Genomic DNA, 19,541 nt, shown 5'->3' with positions numbered 1-19,541 from the left:
TGCCCATTTATCAATTGGAGGAGAATGGCTTGATTTTTTGTACAACTGATTTAGCTCTTTGTAAATTTGAGTAATTAAACCTTTATCAGAGGTTTTTATGAAGATTGTTTCCCAATTTGTTACTTCCCTTCTGATTTTAGTTACATTGGTTTTGTTTGTACAAAAACTTTTTAATTTGATGTAGTCAAAATTATTTATTTTACATTTTATGACTCTAAGACTTGCTTAGTTTTAAAACCTTTCCCTTCCCAAAGGTCTGACATGTATACTATTCTGTGTTCGCCTAATTTACTTAGTTTCCTTCTTTATGTTCAAGTCATTCACCTATTCTGAATTTATCTTGGTGTAGGGTATGAGGTGTTGATCCAAACCTAATCTCTCCCACACTGTCTTCCAGTTTTCCCAGCAGTTCTTATCAAATAGTGGATTTTTGACTATAGCATCATTTTAAACAAATAATAGTATTTGAGAAATCCAGGACTCACAAATGATAAAGTAAACCACTGTTATACCTACCTAAACAACAGGAGGTTTTACAAATCCTGGAATACTGAATGAATCTTATGTTCTAGGTGACACTAGGATGAACTTCAAATGGCTAAACACTGGACCTCCAAATGATCCTATTAAATATCTTGTTTGTACATTGTAATTATTTTCACGTTGGTTCTTCCTATTAAATTGTAAGCTCTTTGCAGGAAAAAGCTGTTTTTTGCCACTTTTTATATTCTAAAGTTTATAGTTAGCATGTAAGAGGCATTCAGTAAATATTTGACTGACTTTTAGGTATCTATCTTATATAATGCTACCTCATAAAATGATAGAATTTCCTGGTCATAAAAGGCCATAAAAGGTGAAAGAAGATAGAGTAAGGTATCTAACTTAAAACACTTAAGTATTTTGCTTGGGCTCCTGGCTCAACACAGGCAGCGCTAATTAGTCCTCAGCCAGAGAGCCCTCAGCCTTCAGCCCAGGGCTTGGAGATAAATAAAGCAAGGGCTTTATTTACATAAAAGGTCATAAAAGAGATCAAGTTCAATTACTTTATTTGAAAAATTAAAAAACTGAAGCTAAGAAAGGTGAAGTAAAAGACTTAAGACCAGAATCCAATCTTCCCACATCCAGTAAAACGGTCATTCAAACACACATTCATTCAACTATCATTTAAGGACCCACTATTGGCAAATAATATTCACTATGCTAGGCCCTGGAGGATAGAATTAATACCCTGCCCTGATCCTAACATAGCTTGAAGAAACAATGTGGTGTAAGGGAAAGAATACTGGACTTGGAATCAGACCTGAGTTTGAATCACTCTTCCCACAGATATTAGCAGTGTGGCCAAGGGCAGGCAGGTCATTAGAATTTAAGTTCCTTGAGGATAAAGACCATTTTTCTTTTATTCTCCCCATCTAGCAGCGTGCCTAAAAAAGAATAAGTGTTTAAGGCTTACTGACGACTCATGTTAAGCTTCAGTTTCTCTGTCTATAAAATGGAGATAATCCTTTTAATAATCTCATAGAGTTGCTGTGCAAAATTAACTGTCTAGCATTTTTGCAAACTTTCAAACAAATGTCAGCTATTATTATGGCAGTCTAGCAATTTTTATCCAAATATATGAAAACAAGCTACTCCAACATGAGTGTTTACATTTTCACTACCCAAGTCTTTAAATAATAATTCAAATATATGTAGAGCTCTTTTCTTCCAAACAACCTGTGAGAGAGATAGTAGTATTATCCCTATTTTTTCAAGACAGAAAATAAGTCCAGGTATTGTAACTTGCCCACAATCAAACAGCTAGTGTCAATGACTAGGCGCAAGTCCAGTGCCCTTTCTTCTATACTATGATGCCTTCCATCCTAAAACAAACTACATGGATTTCATAAAAATTTATATTACAGATATCATCACACACAAACATACCAGCCTGAGGGTGAGCAGAGACAGCTTGGAAATGAAGAAGATCTAAGTTCAGAAAAATACTGATTGTGTGACAACAGACAAATCACTTAACTTTTCAGTACTCTAGGTCACTCTCTAAGATAGTAAGTTGCAGAGGTGGTACAAACAGGTATTGGTAGAGGAAGTTTCCTTCCTTACAGAGAATTCTGATTTAGGACTGGGTACAAACTCTGATCCAGGGATCTTTTAATTATATATTCAATTCTAAAAAATATCCTTATCTGGGTCCAAGGTAAAATAAAACTACAAATTGGAAGTCATGTTAATAAGCATTTATTAAGCACCTATAATATGCCAGGCATTTTGCTAAGTACTGTAGACACAAAGAAACCCAAAAAGCCCATGTGTGTCAAGGAGTTCAAAGTTTAATGAGGGAGACAATTTACAAATAACTATGTACAAAGGTTATATATACAAGAGAAAGTGGAGATAATGACAGAGGGAAAGCACTAGCAATAAGGGGAATCAAGAAGTTCTATCAGGGAAGCATGTTGATGTCAATAAGAGTTGACAAGAGCTATTAAAAAAAAGATACAAAAGAATAGAACAGTCCATTGCCATTTAAATATTACCATATTTAAAAAACTAGTACTCATTATAATCATACTGAATCACTCAAAACTACTAAATTATGGAAACCAGTATGGAATAGTGGAAAACAAACTAGACTGGGAGGTCAAGAAAATATAGGCTTTGCCACTAAACTGTGGGGCCTTAGTTTGTTTGTTTTTTTACTTCTCTAAGCCTCAATTTTCTCACTTCTAAAATTCAGGAACTGGATCCGTTTACCCTTAAAAATCCTTTCAAAGCTCTGTAATATATAAGTGTGTGATTCACTGCTACTCTGAAATTGTTATGTCTTCAACAAAATCACTTACTTTTTTTGCATCTCAGTCTCCTCATGCATAAAGTGATGGGACCAGATATCTAAATCCCTTCCAGTTTGAAGATTTATCACTCTTCCATTAATAACAGGTCCAATTCCAAGACAAATATCACAGGAAAAAAAGGTAATTAGAGGCTACTAACAAAACAAAACAATATCAAAGCTCAAAAGCACTAATCAATCCTACCACCACGACTTCCAATAATTGTTACAAGATGAAATTTTATAATCTTTATTAATAAAGTCTCACCTCTAGCAAAGAATCAGAAATAGAGAAAACATCATGAAGGATTTAAGAAATAGCATTTTTTTCCTCCCTTGATCACCAATAAGGCAGAATGTTACAGATTTTTAAAAAACACAGCAATTTTCAATATCTGGAATACTGTGCTTTATACGGTGACTGAATTTTAGCTTCATAGGATCATTGATTTATATAGATTTAGGGCTGAAAACTCCTTAGAAGACCATCTAGTTATAAATTTAGACCCAAAAGGACCATTAGAAGGCCCTCTAATCATACACTTAAAATTGAAAGGAAACTCAGAAGTAATGAGTCCAATTCCTTTATTTTATTGATGAGAAAAATGAAGCCCAAAATAGTGAGATGATTTGGTCAGGATAATAAAAGCAAAAAGAGGTAATTAATTGACAAGGCTCTTTGTTCTATAGAGTGCTCTAAATCATAGGTGTCAAATATTAAGCAGTATCACCACTCCACTTCTGAATGAAGTCCAATCATATGAAAATGTGATTAGGAAATAGTTAACAAAATATGCAACATTATAAAGATAATGTTAATATATTATTTTCTAAGTTACTATGCAGTCTGAAAGGATCATTATTGTTTTAAAGAATGTTTATTTTGTTCAATTATGTTTTGAAATTCATTTATTATTTTTAACATTTTTAAAAATTTGAGTTTCAAATTCTCTCTCCCTCCAGCTTTTCCCCTACTCACTGAGAAGGCAAGCAATATGTTATTAGTTATATAAATGAAGTAAGGCAAAAATATATTTCCATGTTATCCACGTTGCAAATAAATAAATGAATAAAGCAAGAAAAATTTAAAGTTAAAAAAAAGTATGCTTCAATGCCAGAATTCTTATGTAAGCTTTAGCGATACCCCATTTCTATTTAAGTTGGATATCACTATTCTATATCTTCTTTTCTGTCAGATTAATCTAGAAAATTTCTGTGAACAACGACTTCAATGATCCCCTAAAGTTGCAGCATCCCATGTGGCCTGTATTAGATAATGCATCGAGTTTAAGTCATCTTTTCCCACTTTCCCCTACAAGTGTTTAACAAATGTTGCCAGATTGATTGATTGTCCTATAACCTAGAGGGTCCTTCCTCAGCCCTTTTGTTAAAGTTCACTTTCTCAAACAACCCAGAAATGTCAGAAGGTGGCACTGGATGTCTGCAGGTTCCCAGAATTCTGAAGAAATAAGCCTTCATTCAGAGGTGAGTCAACTCAGGGAAAAACGTAGAGCAAAGAAAGACCCCGCAGGGTGCACAACTCTGAAGCAGAAAGGGAGTAAGAAAAGAGGCGAGAGGGACCGGGACCAAAGGAGCAACGAAAGGCCTTGTTTTTACCAAGAGAAGAAACTGAGGCAAGAGAAGGATCAGTGACAAGCCTCAGGACTCGACCTCTACATAGGGCTCGCTAGTCTACCTGACCGATTGTGCCCGGAGAGAGCGAGGCCTGCGCGGGGCGAGCCTGGAGGCACTTGGAGCGAAGGAAGGAGAGGGGGAGGAGAGGGTCCCCTAGCCCCAAGGCGGCACAGACTCTCACCTCATGCCCTCACTCACCGTGGCTGGTGAAGTAGAACACCATGATGCCGGCGCCGGCTGCGGCTCCTCGTCAGGCCGCGCTCGGCTCCGAGGCGGGGGCTCAGAGCGGCAAGCAGAACCGAGACCGTCCGTCAATCTGTCGCTCCGCCGGAACTTTCTGCTGGCCCCGCCCCTCCGACCAGGAACTTCCGGTTTGCGTCAACTCGTAACGTCATAACGTCACCCCGACATCTTAGTTACTGGCATGGTAGCGGCGCTCGTATAGGGTTTCCACGTGGGTTTGTTACCTCTAGTTTATTGGCTGGGTGAGGAGCCTGAAGTGAGCGGGTTTGTGTAGGGAAACTTGAACCGAGTAAAGACCCTTCGAATCCAATTTCTCCATTAAGGTAGTTCTAGTACGTGAAAGCGGAAATAGTGCAATTTAATTAACAAATTCAACAAGCGTATATTGAGAGCTGAGATTCAGGGACAAGAAAATCAGTAATTCCTGCCCCAAAGCACTTATTTTTGTATATAATGCTTTGCATCCAGCAAATTGGAAATAAATCTCCAATTGCACCAGTATAGGGAACGTCCAAAGAGGAAACAGCTTTTAATAATGATTGGGCACCTTCTCTACTATCCGTATCAGGGAGCTGCCTACTAGGACCCTAAAATCCTTAACAAGATCACATACACAGAATATGTCAAAGTCTGGTATTGAACCGAGGTCTCCATGATTCCAGGAGTCTAGTTCTAAACCTGCTTGCTACAATAATTTTTATTGATTCTGTCGATCTGAAATAAAGACTACCAAAGAAGCAGAACAAGTAGCTTAGATCAAGGCAAGGGGATCACAATACAGGACGAATGTTTAACCTAGGGGAAGATAAAAAGAGACATTCCTGACTCCAAGCTAAATGCTCTATACACTGAGCCACCTACCTGCCTTTTCACTCCCTAAGACTTCCTCAGATTTCAGAAATGTAAAAATAAATACTTATTCTGAAATTTTGAGAGAAATAAAAACAAATAAATCACAAGACAGAGATAGATTTAGCAGCAAAGTGTTTTCTTGCAGACTGCAATATTGGTCTCAATATTACCTAACTTTAGGTTATTATATGCTTCACACTGAGAGGTAGCCCTTTACTGGAAGAGCTCCCCATGCCTACACACAGCTCTTTCCCTCATCTTTGTTTATCATGAAACAAAGGCAATCTCACATGAACTCTTGGTAGAGAATTATTTTGTAAAGTAGGAATAATACTTTTACTAACTCCCTAATGGGATCATTGTCAGGCAATCAACATTTATTAAGTGCCTACTAAGAGCCAGGTGACACAAAGAAAGACATTCAGAGTTCACAATCTAATAGTGCAACATGCAAACAACTATGTACAAATAAGCCATTTACAGGAGTTAATCATTATTGGACAGAATCAATAGGTTGAAGATAAAATTAATATAGATAGAATTATGGGTTATTGAAAAAGACTTCTTTGAAAGGTGGGACTTCAGGGAAATTGGGAAATAGAAATGAGGAGGGAAAGTCAATGAAAATGCTTGGAGTCAGAAGATGGAGTGTCTTGGAGGGACAGCACTAGATCAAAGGCTAGAAGGCTATGATGGGTAAGAAAACTGTAAGCTTGGATGATGAGGAAAAGGCTCTGAAGAGTTTTGATACCAGAGATTTTGTATTTGATACAGGAGATTATAGGAAGTCACTAGAGTTTATTGAATGCATTAAATGATATTTGTGCATGTGCACTGAAATTTATTGAATATATTAAGCAAACTATTTGGAGTAAAAGTGGCATGGGCATTGTACCCCCAAAACTATAGAAGTGTTTCAGGAAAACTATAAGAATAAAATTCCTTTGCTCCCTTACATCCTTGTGACTCCTAACCCAACACATCTGATAACTCCTATAAGAAGACCCTGAGAATAATCCTCCTTGGATCATCCTTTAGATGCACAGAGATATACACCTCCTTAATATCATCAAGTTGTATCTCGGACATTCATCTGTCCTCTAAACTATGAGGGTCACCCCCTATGTCTTCAGGCAGACCCCAGTGAGATGACCAAACCCCTTCTGCCCATGCCTCAGTGCATACCACTCTAGAGTCACATCTTCAGCATGGCATGAAGTCACATCTTCACTATTGTAAAGAGTATAAAATCCCCAGAAATCATGTCATGTGGGAACAGCTTTCCATCCATGCTGTTCCCCCTAGGAGTCAGTCTTCCACCTATGCTGTCCTCCTGGCCTGATTCAACATTACCTTCTAAATTAATACATTTCTCTTTTTATTTTTAAGCTAAGTTTCAGAGTCTTGCATCCTTGCAAAAGGTACCTTTCCCAAACCCCAGGGGTTCACCTCAAGCCCCACACAACAAGAGAATCTGAGTTTGTTTCTGACTATGACTAATATAACCTTAAGTGGTGGCTCACTTTTTCTGAACATTAGTGTCCTCATTTATAAAATAAAATAGTTGAAATGTATGAACTCAAAATCCCCTTACAGGTCTAAATACTGTGAACAAGTAATCAAAAAAAGCATTTCTTCAACACCTACAATGTGCCAAGTTTGGAGGAAGTTTTTTTGTCTTAGGGGAACAAGTGGATTTGGGGTAGAGGGAGGCTGAACCAGGGATTTCCCAGATGTAGCAACTAGCATGCTGTTAGGCACCTAATCTGCCATGTTTTAAGGAGCTGCCTGGGGCACTGAGAGGTTAAATGTAACTTGCTCAGAATCACTCAATGTGTGTTTGTCCCTTTTAGAACCTGAAATCAAAACATTCCAGACTGAAGAGGCTGATCCACTTCAAAAATAAAAAAAGAAAGAAACAGCCTCCTTCCCCCAAGGAATTTATTATATTCTTGTGGGGAAAACAAGAAAACATCATAGAAATACAGATTTGGAAGTTTTTAAAGACCTTCAAGTCCAACACTTTCATAAGTAAAAGAGCACTGAAGCTCAGAGAGACAGACTTGCTTAATTGTACACTGTGAATTAAGTGACAGTTGTAGGATTTCAACCTGAGTCACCTAATGTCAAATCTTATACTTGAATTTTTATTTATTTATTTGTTTATTTTATTGAGGATGAGGAGGCACTAGCAGCTGGGGAGATCAAGAAAGGCCTCACAAAGAAGTTACTGCTTGAGTTCAGCTTTTAGAGTAACTTAGAATTCAATGAGGTTTAAACATAATACATTCCAGGCAGTGAAATAGCTTCTTGCAAAGGCACAGCCAGGGGTGACAGAATTTCCTTCGATGGTAAATTGGCTGGCTTGGCTGAACCATCCAGTCCACAAAGGGAAGCAATGTGTAATAAAGTCCGGAAAGTTAAGCAGGAGATGGCTTGTGATGGCTTTAAAATGCTAGAGGACCTTATATTTGATCCAAGAGACAAGAGTCATCCCCTAGAGATTTCGGAGTAGAGGAGTGCCATCATCAGCCCTGTATTTATAAGATCATAAAAGAACCATGGGGCTGCAACAACATTCGAGGTGCTTAAGAGAGAGAATTCTACTTTGTCTACGCTCCTTAGAAAGCACAGAACCGTGGGCACGTCAACCACGTGGTTTTGAACTTCCCGTAACAACCGAGCACCTTGGGACTTGTAGTCTTCTATGGACAGGTACAGAAACGCGCGAGAATCTCTGAGTCCGTTCCCCGAAGTTGGAGAGGCCGTGGGCGGAGCCTAGAGCGAGCAAGAGAGTCAATTGGAGAACTTCTCGCTCAGAACAGTCAGAATAGGCGAATAGAAATGAAAAGGGGAGTGGCCATGGCTCCGCGCGCTAATTTGAATACGTTCAAAACGGTCGGGCGCCTTCTGTTGAGTTTAGAACGCTGCTAGTCGGCTGCATTTTGCCCCCGCTTCTGAGAGGTAAGAAGCCCGCCGGTTAGTCAGGAAGGAGTAGGTGTGGAGGGCTTTGGAACCCCGGGCTGGGGAGGCTAAAAGGAAAGAGGTCATATTTAGAGATTCGCTTGCAGCTAATTTGCTGCGTGACCTCGAGCCAATCACTTAACCTCTCTGGACCTCTCAGAGGACTTCTGGGGGTCCCATTTCGGTACTTCCCTCCCGCAGAGTCCAAGGGAATCTGTCCCATGTGGGTGGGGGGCAGCCGAGGCACAGAACGCCGAAAAACCTGAATTGGAAATCCCGCTCTGGACACTTTACTTAGCCTTGTGACCCTGTTTCGCCCTCTGTTTCCTCATCTGTAAAATGGAGATAATACCTGCAGAACCTTCCTTAAAGGGTGGTCTTGAGGATCTAGTGAGATCGTGTCTAAAAAGTGCTTCTCAATTCTAAAGTTGTAGGTAAATGCCAAACCTTGTTTTGTTTTGGCGGGGAAAGGGGTCAATGAATGGAGAACAAGTCTGAAGACGGGAAACACCTGGGCACCTACTTAATAGCTGTGTGACCCTGGGTAAGTCTCTTAACCTCGCTGCCTCGAGCAACTCTCCCGGACCTACCTTAAAGTCACAGTCATTCCTTTTTACATTTGGAATTGGAAATTTCCCAAGGGCGAGGAAATCGCAAATGCTGACCAAAGTTGTTTGTGTGTTTTTTTCAATGGGTAATATTCTGCTGTTTGGGGGAGATGTCCCTAGTACAGTTGCCTTGGTTCTAATGCATCTTCCCAGTCCTCTCCCTGGCTGAACTCTGAACTCTACTTTGCCCGAGTGACGCATTTTGCCTTTTCAAAATCAGAAACCGCTGTTTCTCAGGAACCTCTGCCTTTTCTTCTTTTTAGTTCTGCTTCATCGGAAAGCAGACAAAAATAATCAAGTTCAGCAAACATTTAGCACTAGTCATGTGCTAGGCACGGTGTTAGAGGCTGAGAAACAGGAAGGGGGAAAAAGCCCCAAATTTGAAGGCTGCCTTAAGTCCAAGTGCATTGTTAACTTCAGAGAAAAAGCTTCCAAATAACTCCATCAAGTTGTGTTAAATATAGGCATTACTGGGTAATAGAATGCTAGGGGAATGTGGAGTTATCACTGCTCTCTCCTGGAGGCTAGTGAGCAAGAGTTTACCATTCTGGATAAATGGTTTAAGTCCTTTGAGCCTCAGTTTTCTGATCTATTTCTGATCTACTGTGATACAGGGCTTGTATGAGGAATGCACTATGAAAACCTTAAAGCACAATAGCAGCGTGAGGGATTATAATTCTCTTAAAAACAGACAGAGAGTAAATAATAGTTTGGTAGATATGCTCTGGTTCTGACATCTAGTTTATTTTCTGCATTTTGGTCATCTTTAAAAATCTTATGTTCTAGAGATTCATATAAGATGGCAAATGTTACTCCAAGGAAAAGGAATCAAAGTTCTTCTAAATATGGCAGGTGAGTTTATAGAACTTCAGCCTTGAAAAAAATCTCAGCCCCTCTAATCCAACCCATACCAAAGCAAGAATTCCTTCCTCTACATATCCATCAAGACTTCTGGTAAGACAAGTTCAATTTTTGCATAGCTCTCATTATTGGGAAGTTTTTATTTAGATATTGTCCAGACTTATGAAAATTTTCCTACTTGTTATTTTTTAAACCTTTTTTAGGACATGGCTAATGAGGAAACTTGCTTTACATGACTATACATATTTGTATTGGGCTTTATTTCTCTTGCCTTCTCAAAAGGGGACAGAAAGGAGGGAGAAAATTCAGAACTGAATATAAAATTGAATTTTAAAAAATCTTACTGATTGTCCTTGCTCTTGTCTCTCCTTAAGTCTCCCACTTCCATGTGTCTTAATCTTTGGGACTTTGGAAAGGAGGCATTATATCCTATTATGGATTTATAGATACTATAAAACTCTAGTAATAACTTTCTTTTAATGAATCAGGAAGTTACCTATTCCCACTAGATGGAAATATTCACTTCACAGTTTCCTTTTGACTGGTCAGGTAGAATAGCAATTTCTGCTATTCCAACCTTTTTAACCATTTTAGAACTCTGTTATGGAGAATATTAAATATTAGTAAACTAATTGAATTGAAACATCTCAAGATTTCTAAATAGTTTTGTCATAAAATTCAATTTTAATGAATAAAGCTTTTCTCTTAATAAATCAACAACTGAAAATTTGCCTTAACACAAAAAGAGTTAGGAACAATTCTTTCCTTTCCAAAACTGAAGCAAGGTATCCAAAGCATATAATATAATTGTTATTTCTTTATATAAATACATTTAAAATAATTTATACTTTACAAAACTAAAAGTCTGGTTCTGACTCTTGGTGAGGATATTGGGAGGGATGACAGGGCTAACTCCCAGTCTCCATGATGAATTAGCAATTGAAAAGGAATATGCTAAACTCCAGATTAATAGGGGGTAAATTTTTCAAGAAAACAGTGGAGGATGTTAGTTAAACAGAGATGTCTAATTTAAACTCCCAAGAGTGCCAGGAACCAGATTCATATATAATTGGGAAATGTTTAACAATAAATAAAAATACAGCATAGCTAATATTGTTTTGTGGTTTCCTAAGCAATATGGAAATTTGAGTTTGAAACCAATGGGCTAGAGTGTTTCAAATAGAGAAACCTAGAGTTAAAGCAACCTAGATGATAATGTTTATATAAAAAATGAATGTTAAGAATACCTTTTAACCATGTCAATAAAATGCTGTTGCTATGGTCTATTGGTACTACTATGGTACTATTCTCCTGGACTTAACAAATAGCCTTGTTAAAAGATGCTTCTTTATAATAGCATCTTATTCAATGATATTTCTTAAAGTAAGCTTTCCGGGTGGGAAAAAATGTCTTAGAACCATAACTAATTAGCACAAAGGATCTCATTTTTTGGTAGAGTCCAATAATAAGATATTTTTATTGCCTAGTATGTGATGATGGGACATATAATAATAATGCCTTAATAATGGACTTTTTTTATAGCCTATTATATGAAAATCCAGTGAAGAAAGTAATATTGGACTTTACTGAAAGTATGCCTCCATCGCCAAGTGGAACCCCTAAAAAAGAAATATCCCAAATGAATGATATAAATAAAGAAAATATATGTTACCTCTTCCAAGGACACCACGTTTCAAATCAGTTCAATAAGTATCCACTAGAAACAGCTTGTGCTGTTCAAAAAGGAGATGGAGTGATCCCACTGAAGTCTCCACAACAAGGTTCTCCCTTCAAATCTGCCATGTCCACTAGATCATTTTATAATAGAGATAAATGGTACTTGAACCCACTGGAGAGGAAGCTTATCAAAGAGAGCAGATCTCTTTGTCAGAAAAATGATTGGGGATATAACAACTCACTGTCCACCTTGACAGAAAAAAAGCATCAAAAGGTATTCAAGAAGACAAACTCAAAAGTAAAAAGGAATTCAACTCCTAAATATCATGGAAGTTATAAGGGCATTAAAACTATGACAAGGAACAATGTAAAACTCCAGCAAAACAGAGTGATTTTTAAACCAACCACTGGGCAAGAGGATAACAATCATGAACTTGACAAGAGTTTGGCCCCAGCTCCTCGAGTACTGAGTCTAAAAGTTAAGCCCCAAGTGACTCTCCAGAGTGGGGCAGCATTTTTTGTAGCTGGGAAAAAATCCCACTCTTTAATCAAAAAAGTGATTTTGGATGGTCAAACAACATCTGAACTCAAGGCAAATAAGTCTAAACCAATAGTGATGATGAATCCTGGTTTGCCTGCTATTAATGAAAAAGAAACCTTTGAGGTAAGTAAAGTTCCGGAAACCACTAGAAGAGAAGATGTCTAGTGGCAAATTTAGCATAAGAGCTGAAAAAAAATAAAAGTCAAGAAGAGGTTTTCTGAGATCATTTATTTAGGGTACCTGTTGTAGTAAAAAGAATATTTGAGAGTAGGGAGATCTCAATTCTCTCTCATCTCCTATAGCTGTGTAGCCTTAAACTTGTCTGGGCCTTGGTTTTCTCATCTACAAAAAAATACTGAACTACATAGTTTCTAGGATTCCTTCCAGCTCTAATAAACAGGGGAAGGAAACTTTTTTCTCCTTATCATCTGAGGAAGCATAAAAAGGAGAATTAAGCTTTTAGTTGCCAGCTTATTTGTGGCCCCAAAGTAACACAAAACACAATTAGAAAGCTTCCAAACTAGACTTAGTCTTTCAGTCATCCCAGATCATTATTCTAATGTCTTGTTATTACTGTACTACAGATGATGCTATTGAATGAATGCATGTTGTTCCAAAATGATAGAAATTGGCCGTCAGATAGATTAAACTTAAATTTAAAATATTTTACTTTTCCTCAATACACAAAAACCAATGACAAAATGAATACCAAGGAAACTACAAAGTGTTACACATTTATCTGAGGAGGCAGCTGGGTGGCACAGTGGATTGAGAGCCAGGTCTAGAGATGGAAGGTCCTAGGTTCAAATCTGGCATCAGACACTTCCTAGCTGTGTGGCCCCCATTGCCTAGCCCTTATCACTCTTCTGCCTTGGAACCAATACACAGTATTGATTCCAAGATGGAAGGTAAGGATTTTAAAGTAAATAAATAAAAATTTATCTGAAATAATGCTGAAATGTAGAGTTGACCATAGATGTTGAAGGGTAAGAGATGCATTAATAATTCATTTTTTAACGGATAGCAAATAGCAAACCCAAATGTCCTTTTAAATTAAATCTATTAATTCCTAAATATTTGATGCATCTGGAAGAAAAATATGAAAAAATCAGATTATGGAGAACACATTGTTAAAATTTTTTTTAATGTTAATATATGATCTATCATGCACATATACAGTATGTTGTCATCTTATTAGTTAATTAGGAACTAAACTTCATTGGTGGTTTTCTTCACGATTTTTTTTTTAGAGTCCAAAAAATGAAGTTATTTCTTCTAAGAAATGGAAGCTTGTTGAGAAATCTTTTTCTTTAAAAGAGTCTCACAGTGAGAATAGTAAGAAAGGTAAGTAAAGTTAAAAATAACTTTTCCAATGATTGTTCATTGTAATATTTTAAAAAACATTCTTACTTGGAATTGCTGCATAGTGGCATTTATATTCCCAGAAACCTTGGGAAGATTTGAAAGAATGATAGAGTATTTCTATACCCAGCTCTTTGTGTGAGACTGTATATTGTACTCTCTCCTTTGACCAATTCATAGGAAAGTAAAGTAATTAAAATGGCCTCATTCTTTCCTCATCTTCCTTTCCTAGTATATTCTTTTTTTTTTAAGATTATCAAAACAGAACAAAACCATTCTCAAGCCTTCTGCCTTATTTGATTCCTTCTGATACCTTGGATAGCTTTAGGGTTCAGAGAGAACATTTGTATAATCTCTCCCTATTGTGATGTAAATTCTTCATCTTTATTTTGCCCTTCCAATTTTTTAGTTATATTTTGATATTTTTCTTGACACTTGCTGATAATTTCAAACTTTCTGCTTAGTTTTGACCATTTCATCAGGAATACTTATGCATACTCTTAATTCATTATAACTCCATTTTCCCCCTATGGTATTTTATTCCATTTTTGTTAGGCCATTTATTCTTGGTTATAAGCCAATCTCTTTTGCCTTTTGGAATGTTGTATTCCACACTTTGCTCCTAAATGTAGCTGCTAAATGTTGTATAATTCTGTCTATGACCTGGTACTTAAACTCCTTTCTGGCCATTTGCGGTGCTTTTTTTTTCCTTTGACCTGAAAATGCTTGTTTTACTGTGGCACTCCAGAAAATTCTTCTTATTTTTTTTTTTACTTTTAAAATACTTGGTTTTTTTCTTATAGGAATTCCAATTGAACTCATATCCAAGCTGTGTTGTTTTGTTTTTTTGAGGTTTTGTTTTTAAGAGTCATTCTCATTCTCTTCTTCTGGGTTGTGTCTTGGATAGCATTGTCATCATAGTTCTTTATGGTAGGAATCCTTTTTTTTTTTTTAACTCATTCTTACAGTCTTATTTCCCAAACTAGGACTTTTTATGGCCAGGCTATGATGCATATTTCTAGAATGTTTGGGCTTCATTTGGTTCAGATTTATATTTTCTGGGGATTACTGCTGCTTTCTCCAGGCATTTGGTACTGTGTTCTTCAAGGATCTCAGAATTAGCTGAGGCTCTTCAAATTTTCAGTCAGCCTAAACAGTCTGATGTAGAGCATGGTCCAATTTCTTCTCTTTTGGAATTAGTTTTGGTTTGGATCTAGGTGTCACAAATGTTTATTTGCCTCTGATTATTAATCCAATATACTACCGAAGGTTCCACTTAAATTATCTAAAAAGTTCTTCAGGTTTCATAGCAACAGAATTTCAGGGGCCTCCTTGGTCTAAGTTCCTTGTCCTGGTCACTCAGCTGCAAACCCCCACTACAGGCTCACAGCTGCTACTATTTTCAGTACTTGTCTTATTCGGTATACAACCTCAAGCTGCAACTCAGCAGCCACAGGTGAGCCATCCCCAATTATAGATCTCATTCTCAGTTCTCCTGGATCTGCGACCCAGCTTTCAATTGACAGCAACAATTTCCAGTTGGCTCCTATTCCTTCCCACTCCCTACATATTCAGGCCTGTCTCAACCCAAATCCTGACCACCTCTTGCCCCAATTTATAGTTAGAGGCCTCAGTTCAGTCTCCATGCTGGAAAGCTCTCTGTAATACCTTTCTGACTTGACTTTGTACACAGTGCCTACAGACCTCTGTCTCTGTATATCGATCTGAATTGGAGAAACAATTCACCTTAATTTTTCCTTGGATTTCTCAAATACGATTTGGACTGTTGCTTTCCAGGTACTTTACTAGATTTATTCAAAGGAGTAGTTGTAGGATGGTCTTGACTTTACAGCTTCTTCCTGTTCTGTCTTTTTTGCTGGTCTCTTGAACTAAAGCAAAATGAATTGAGAAAAGTTGGGAAAATGCTAGGTGGAGCAGTGGGTAGAGCACCAGGCCTGGAGTCAGGAAGACCTGAGAATCAAATCTGGTCTCACACTTAATATCTCTATAACCCTAGGCAAATCACTTAACCCTGTTATCTTCATATCCCTTATCTATAAAATAAACTGGAGAACAAAATGGCAAACCACTCTAGTATCTTTTCCTATAAAACCCTAAATGGGTCTACAAAGACAACCGAGTAACAACAATGATGTAAAGGATAACAATTTTGAAAAATTAAAAAAGATTGATTAAATCATATTGCTTGCCTTCTAAGTGGGGAGAAGAGATTGGAGGAAGGAAGAGAATTTGAAACTTAATTTTTCAAAACGAATGCTTAAATATATTTTTTTAAACACTGATTAATATACCAAATAGTCATGACTTCTGAGTCTGGTGATACAAATACGATGCAATTTGTTCCTCATCTGCTTTGATTGATAGGCACCTACTTTGTTCCTAGTTCTTTGCTAAAACAAAGGGTGCTGCTTTAAATATTTTTGTGCAGATTAGATAGGTCCTTTCCCTCTGTCTTTGACCCTTTTGAAAAATAGATACATATTAATGAAATCATAGCTTTTTTCAGGTTTTGTGCTTATTATTCTTCCAATATGCATATAAAATAGAATCTTTGCACTTAATTGTGTATATGTGATTATCTATTAGGGAGAAATAGTATGGTTAAATATAAGGACCATAAGACAAGGAATTGTGCATCTTGGGTTCTATTCATACCTTTGCCACTCTAGATCATGGATTATAGATTTAAAACTGAAAGAGATTTTAGTCCAAATTTATTCTTTTACAAATGAGAAAATAATTGCAAAGATGTTAAGGAATTTTTCAAGGTCACAACAGTTACCTGCAGAGTTAGGAACTGACCTTAAATCCTTTTATTTGGATGTATTCTTTCCACTTTACTAGGCTCTCGATGATTATTTACCCTATGACTATCATTAAGTTACTTGGGACTTGGTTTAATCCGTCTTTTAAACAAGGGGAAATGATAAAATGGAAAACAACTATAGATGAGGAATAAGAAGATATTTCTTCACTAATACCCTCTAGACTGCTACAAAGATTGTTTTCTAAGGTATAAAGAAATATATAAATGCATAATATGTGTATATTATAACTATACATGTAAACGGAAATATGAAAAGCCTCCATAATAGTAAAAATAGTAATATGGGAAATGTCAACCAAAAAAGCAAATCCATATGGTAGATTTTTTTTTTCATCACAGAGGTTTGTTCTTTGTTGCTTTAATTATTTAGCAAATCACAAACTTTTAGAGTTGGAAAGAACCTCTACTGCTATTTATTTCAATCCAACCAAAAAACACTCCTTAGTTTTAACACATCCAACCTATGAGATCACCCAGCCTCTGCCTGAAAGCCTTCAGTGAAGAGAAACTCAGTACCTTACAAAGCAACCCTTTTTTATTCCATTTTGGATAGTTCTGCTTGTTTAGGAAGGCTTTCCTGGAACCAAGCCTAAATTTTTTCTCTTTTTGACTTCTGGTTCTGCTTTCTTGAAACAAGCAAGTCTTATCCCCTTCCATATAATACACCTTCAAATACTAGAAAAGACAGCTTATTCTATATCTTCTTGGTCTTCTCCAGCTCATTGTGGGGGAAACCTGCCATTACCAGATAGACAGTGAATTCTATTAGAAATTTAAAGACCAAATGATCTCTGTACTACATAAACTTTTTCAAAAAACAAACAGGGTAAAGCAGAGAAAAAACTATAGATTAATATCACTAAAGAATAATAATGCATAAGTATTTTATATACTATTAGTAACGTTCAGTCAGTTGTCATATCTGACCCTTTGAGGTTTTCTTAGCAAAGGTACTGCATTGGTTTGCCATTTCTTTCTCCAGCTCATTTTACTGATATGGAACTAAAGCAAACAAGGTTCAGTGACTTGCCCAGGGTCACACAGCTAATAAGTGTGAAGACCAGATTTGGACTTGGGAAGATGAGTTTTCTGACTCCGAGCCTGACACTTACCTACTGTGCCACCTAACTGCTCACATAACACTATATCCAATAAATTATTAAATATGACTAAATTTAGACTTATATCAGAAATATAAGAATGGTTCAACATTAGGAAGCAATTCTGGTTGAGCATTTTTACTAGCTGTCCTCCATACCCAGAACTCTCCTCAGTTCTATCTCTTAGCTTCCTTCAAATAGCAGCTAAAGTCCCACCTGCTGCAAGAAGCCTTTCCTTGACCCCCTTAATCTTAGCACTTTCCTTCTCAGGTTGTCTCTACTTCATCTTTCATTTATCTTGTTTGTAAATATGATTGTTTATTTTGTCTTCCTATTACCATGAAAAGAACTGCAATAAATATTGTTGTACACACAAGCCCTTTTCCTGTTTCTTTGATCTCTTTAGGGTATAGATCTAGTAGTACTACTGAGTCAAAAGAATATATATGCTTTAAGTTTTTTGATTATAGGACAAAGTTCCAAATTGCTTTTCTAAATAACAAGATCATTTCACAGCATCACCCATCACCCAACAGTGTAATAATATACCTACTTTCCTACAGCTTTTGTCATTTTTCCTTTTTGTCCAGTTTGAGAAGGGTATGCAGCAGAAACTTCAAACATTGTTTTAATTTGATTTTTTTCTAATTATTAGTGATTTGGAACATTTTCCCCCAATTTTTTGATAGTTTTGATTTCTTCTGAAAGCTATAGGTTCATATCTTTTAATCATTTGTTAGTTGAGGAATGGTTCTTATTCTGAATCATTTATTTTAGAAATGAGATCTTTATCAGAGAAATAAATGTTCAACAACTAATTTTTCCCCTTCTAATTTTAACTGCATTTGTTTTGTTTGTGAAAAACTTTAATTATATGCAATCAAAATTGTTCATGTTACCTTCTATGACCTTATCACTTGTTTGATCACAACCACTATGATATTGAAATCACCTTAAAAGACTGATATATATTAATTTTAAGGTTGCAAAGGAATTCAGCTATGTAATTCCTAAATGAAACATTCAAGTCAGCTGCCAATTTTTTTTATGGTGTTTTAATTACAAACAGGAGGAAGAAAGTATTAGAGGGAGAGGGGGCTTGAAATACCCACTCTGCTCAGGCTGAGTCAAAGCGGGCCCAAGGCAAGGAATGAGATCAGTCCCTATCATGTGACCAAACTGGAGAAAACAGTCTGTGGGCTCCTCCAACTCCAAGCACCAGCCTCCCCCTGACTCTCTCCCTCCTCACAGGAAGTCATGAGAACTCCTGAGGCTGTCCTTTTTGCACATGTCTGTTGAAGGCCATATTCTCAAATAATTAAATCTTGAGTTTTGCTGCAGCCCTTCCTAATCTTGTTACTCTGAGTAGGGTGGAGATTGCAGTTTCCAAGACCTGATTCTGTTATTCCAAGTATCTCTATTGTTATTGATCAGGAAGTAGCTAAATCCATCTTCTAAAGAATGGTCTGAATAGGGTTGAGTAGTTTTGAAATTCACACCCCTTCCTCTGTCCATAGATCTGGCAGGTGATTCCTTTCTTGTTCCTTCTATATGTCTAAGTTAAATATTCCATTTGATATCTTGGTATACAGAATGAGACATTGGTTCAGACTTAGATTTTTCTAGACTGCTTTCCAGTTTTCCCAGCAGATTTTGTGGAGTAGTCAGTTTGTCCTCCAAAATAGGATCTTTGGGTTCATCAATCATGGGGTTACTGTGCTTCTGGTATCATATCATATATACCTAATCTGTTCTGCAATAAACTTCTTTATTTCTTAACTAGTGCCAAATTGCTTTGGTGATTGTTGCTTTGTATTATAGTTTGAGGTCTAATACTTTCTTACCCCAGCTTTTTTTTTAAACTAGGAAGTCTATCTCTAATACTAGAAAAATCCCCCCACCTTAATTTTCTAGGATATTTCAAAGTCAGTGCTTGTGTTACAAGCCCATTTGGACCTGGGCACTTGAACTCATCAAGGGCAGCAGCTAGAAACTTTTGCTACCTTTCTTCCTTATT

At 36.9% G+C, this 19,541-nt stretch overlaps 2 protein-coding genes across 12 annotated transcripts in view; one reads left to right on the top strand and one right to left on the bottom strand.

Moving 5' to 3' along the window:
- The window catches only part of CCDC25 (coiled-coil domain containing 25), a 49,801-nt gene extending 44,955 nt beyond the window's left edge, over positions 1 to 4,846 (bottom strand). Inside the window, exons 1-2 of one of the 9 annotated variants that reach the window (XM_056813082.1) lie at positions 4,667 to 4,818; positions 1,301 to 1,424 (exon numbers count right to left, since the gene is read on the bottom strand). In XM_056813082.1, coding sequence (XP_056669060.1) covers positions 1,301 to 1,412 — 112 coding nt within the window. In that variant the 5' untranslated portion in view covers positions 1,413 to 1,424; positions 4,667 to 4,818. Of the gene's footprint in view, positions 1 to 1,300; positions 1,425 to 2,843; positions 2,897 to 4,649 lie in introns of those variants that run through there. The other 8 variants (XM_007475907.3, XM_056813084.1, XM_007475908.3 and 5 more) reach the window with 8 other exon arrangements.
- A 3,356-nt stretch (positions 4,847 to 8,202) lies between these two features.
- The window catches only part of ESCO2 (establishment of sister chromatid cohesion N-acetyltransferase 2), a 28,466-nt gene continuing 17,127 nt past the window's right edge, over positions 8,203 to 19,541 (top strand). Inside the window, exons 1-5 of one of the 3 annotated variants that reach the window (XM_007475903.3) lie at positions 8,203 to 8,527; positions 8,956 to 9,071; positions 9,922 to 9,987; positions 11,539 to 12,337; positions 13,465 to 13,558. In XM_007475903.3, coding sequence (XP_007475965.1) covers positions 9,935 to 9,987; positions 11,539 to 12,337; positions 13,465 to 13,558 — 946 coding nt within the window. In that variant the 5' untranslated portion in view covers positions 8,203 to 8,527; positions 8,956 to 9,071; positions 9,922 to 9,934. Of the gene's footprint in view, positions 8,528 to 8,955; positions 9,072 to 9,921; positions 10,090 to 11,538; positions 12,338 to 13,464; positions 13,559 to 19,541 lie in introns of those variants that run through there. The other 2 variants (XM_007475904.3, XM_056813081.1) reach the window with 2 other exon arrangements.

Source organism: Monodelphis domestica, chromosome 1, assembly GCF_027887165.1.
Source record: "Monodelphis domestica isolate mMonDom1 chromosome 1, mMonDom1.pri, whole genome shotgun sequence".
Taxonomy (NCBI): domain Eukaryota; kingdom Metazoa; phylum Chordata; class Mammalia; order Didelphimorphia; family Didelphidae; genus Monodelphis; species Monodelphis domestica.
The sequence above is the reverse complement of the archived record's forward strand: the minus strand, read 5'-3'. Positions and strand labels throughout refer to the sequence as shown.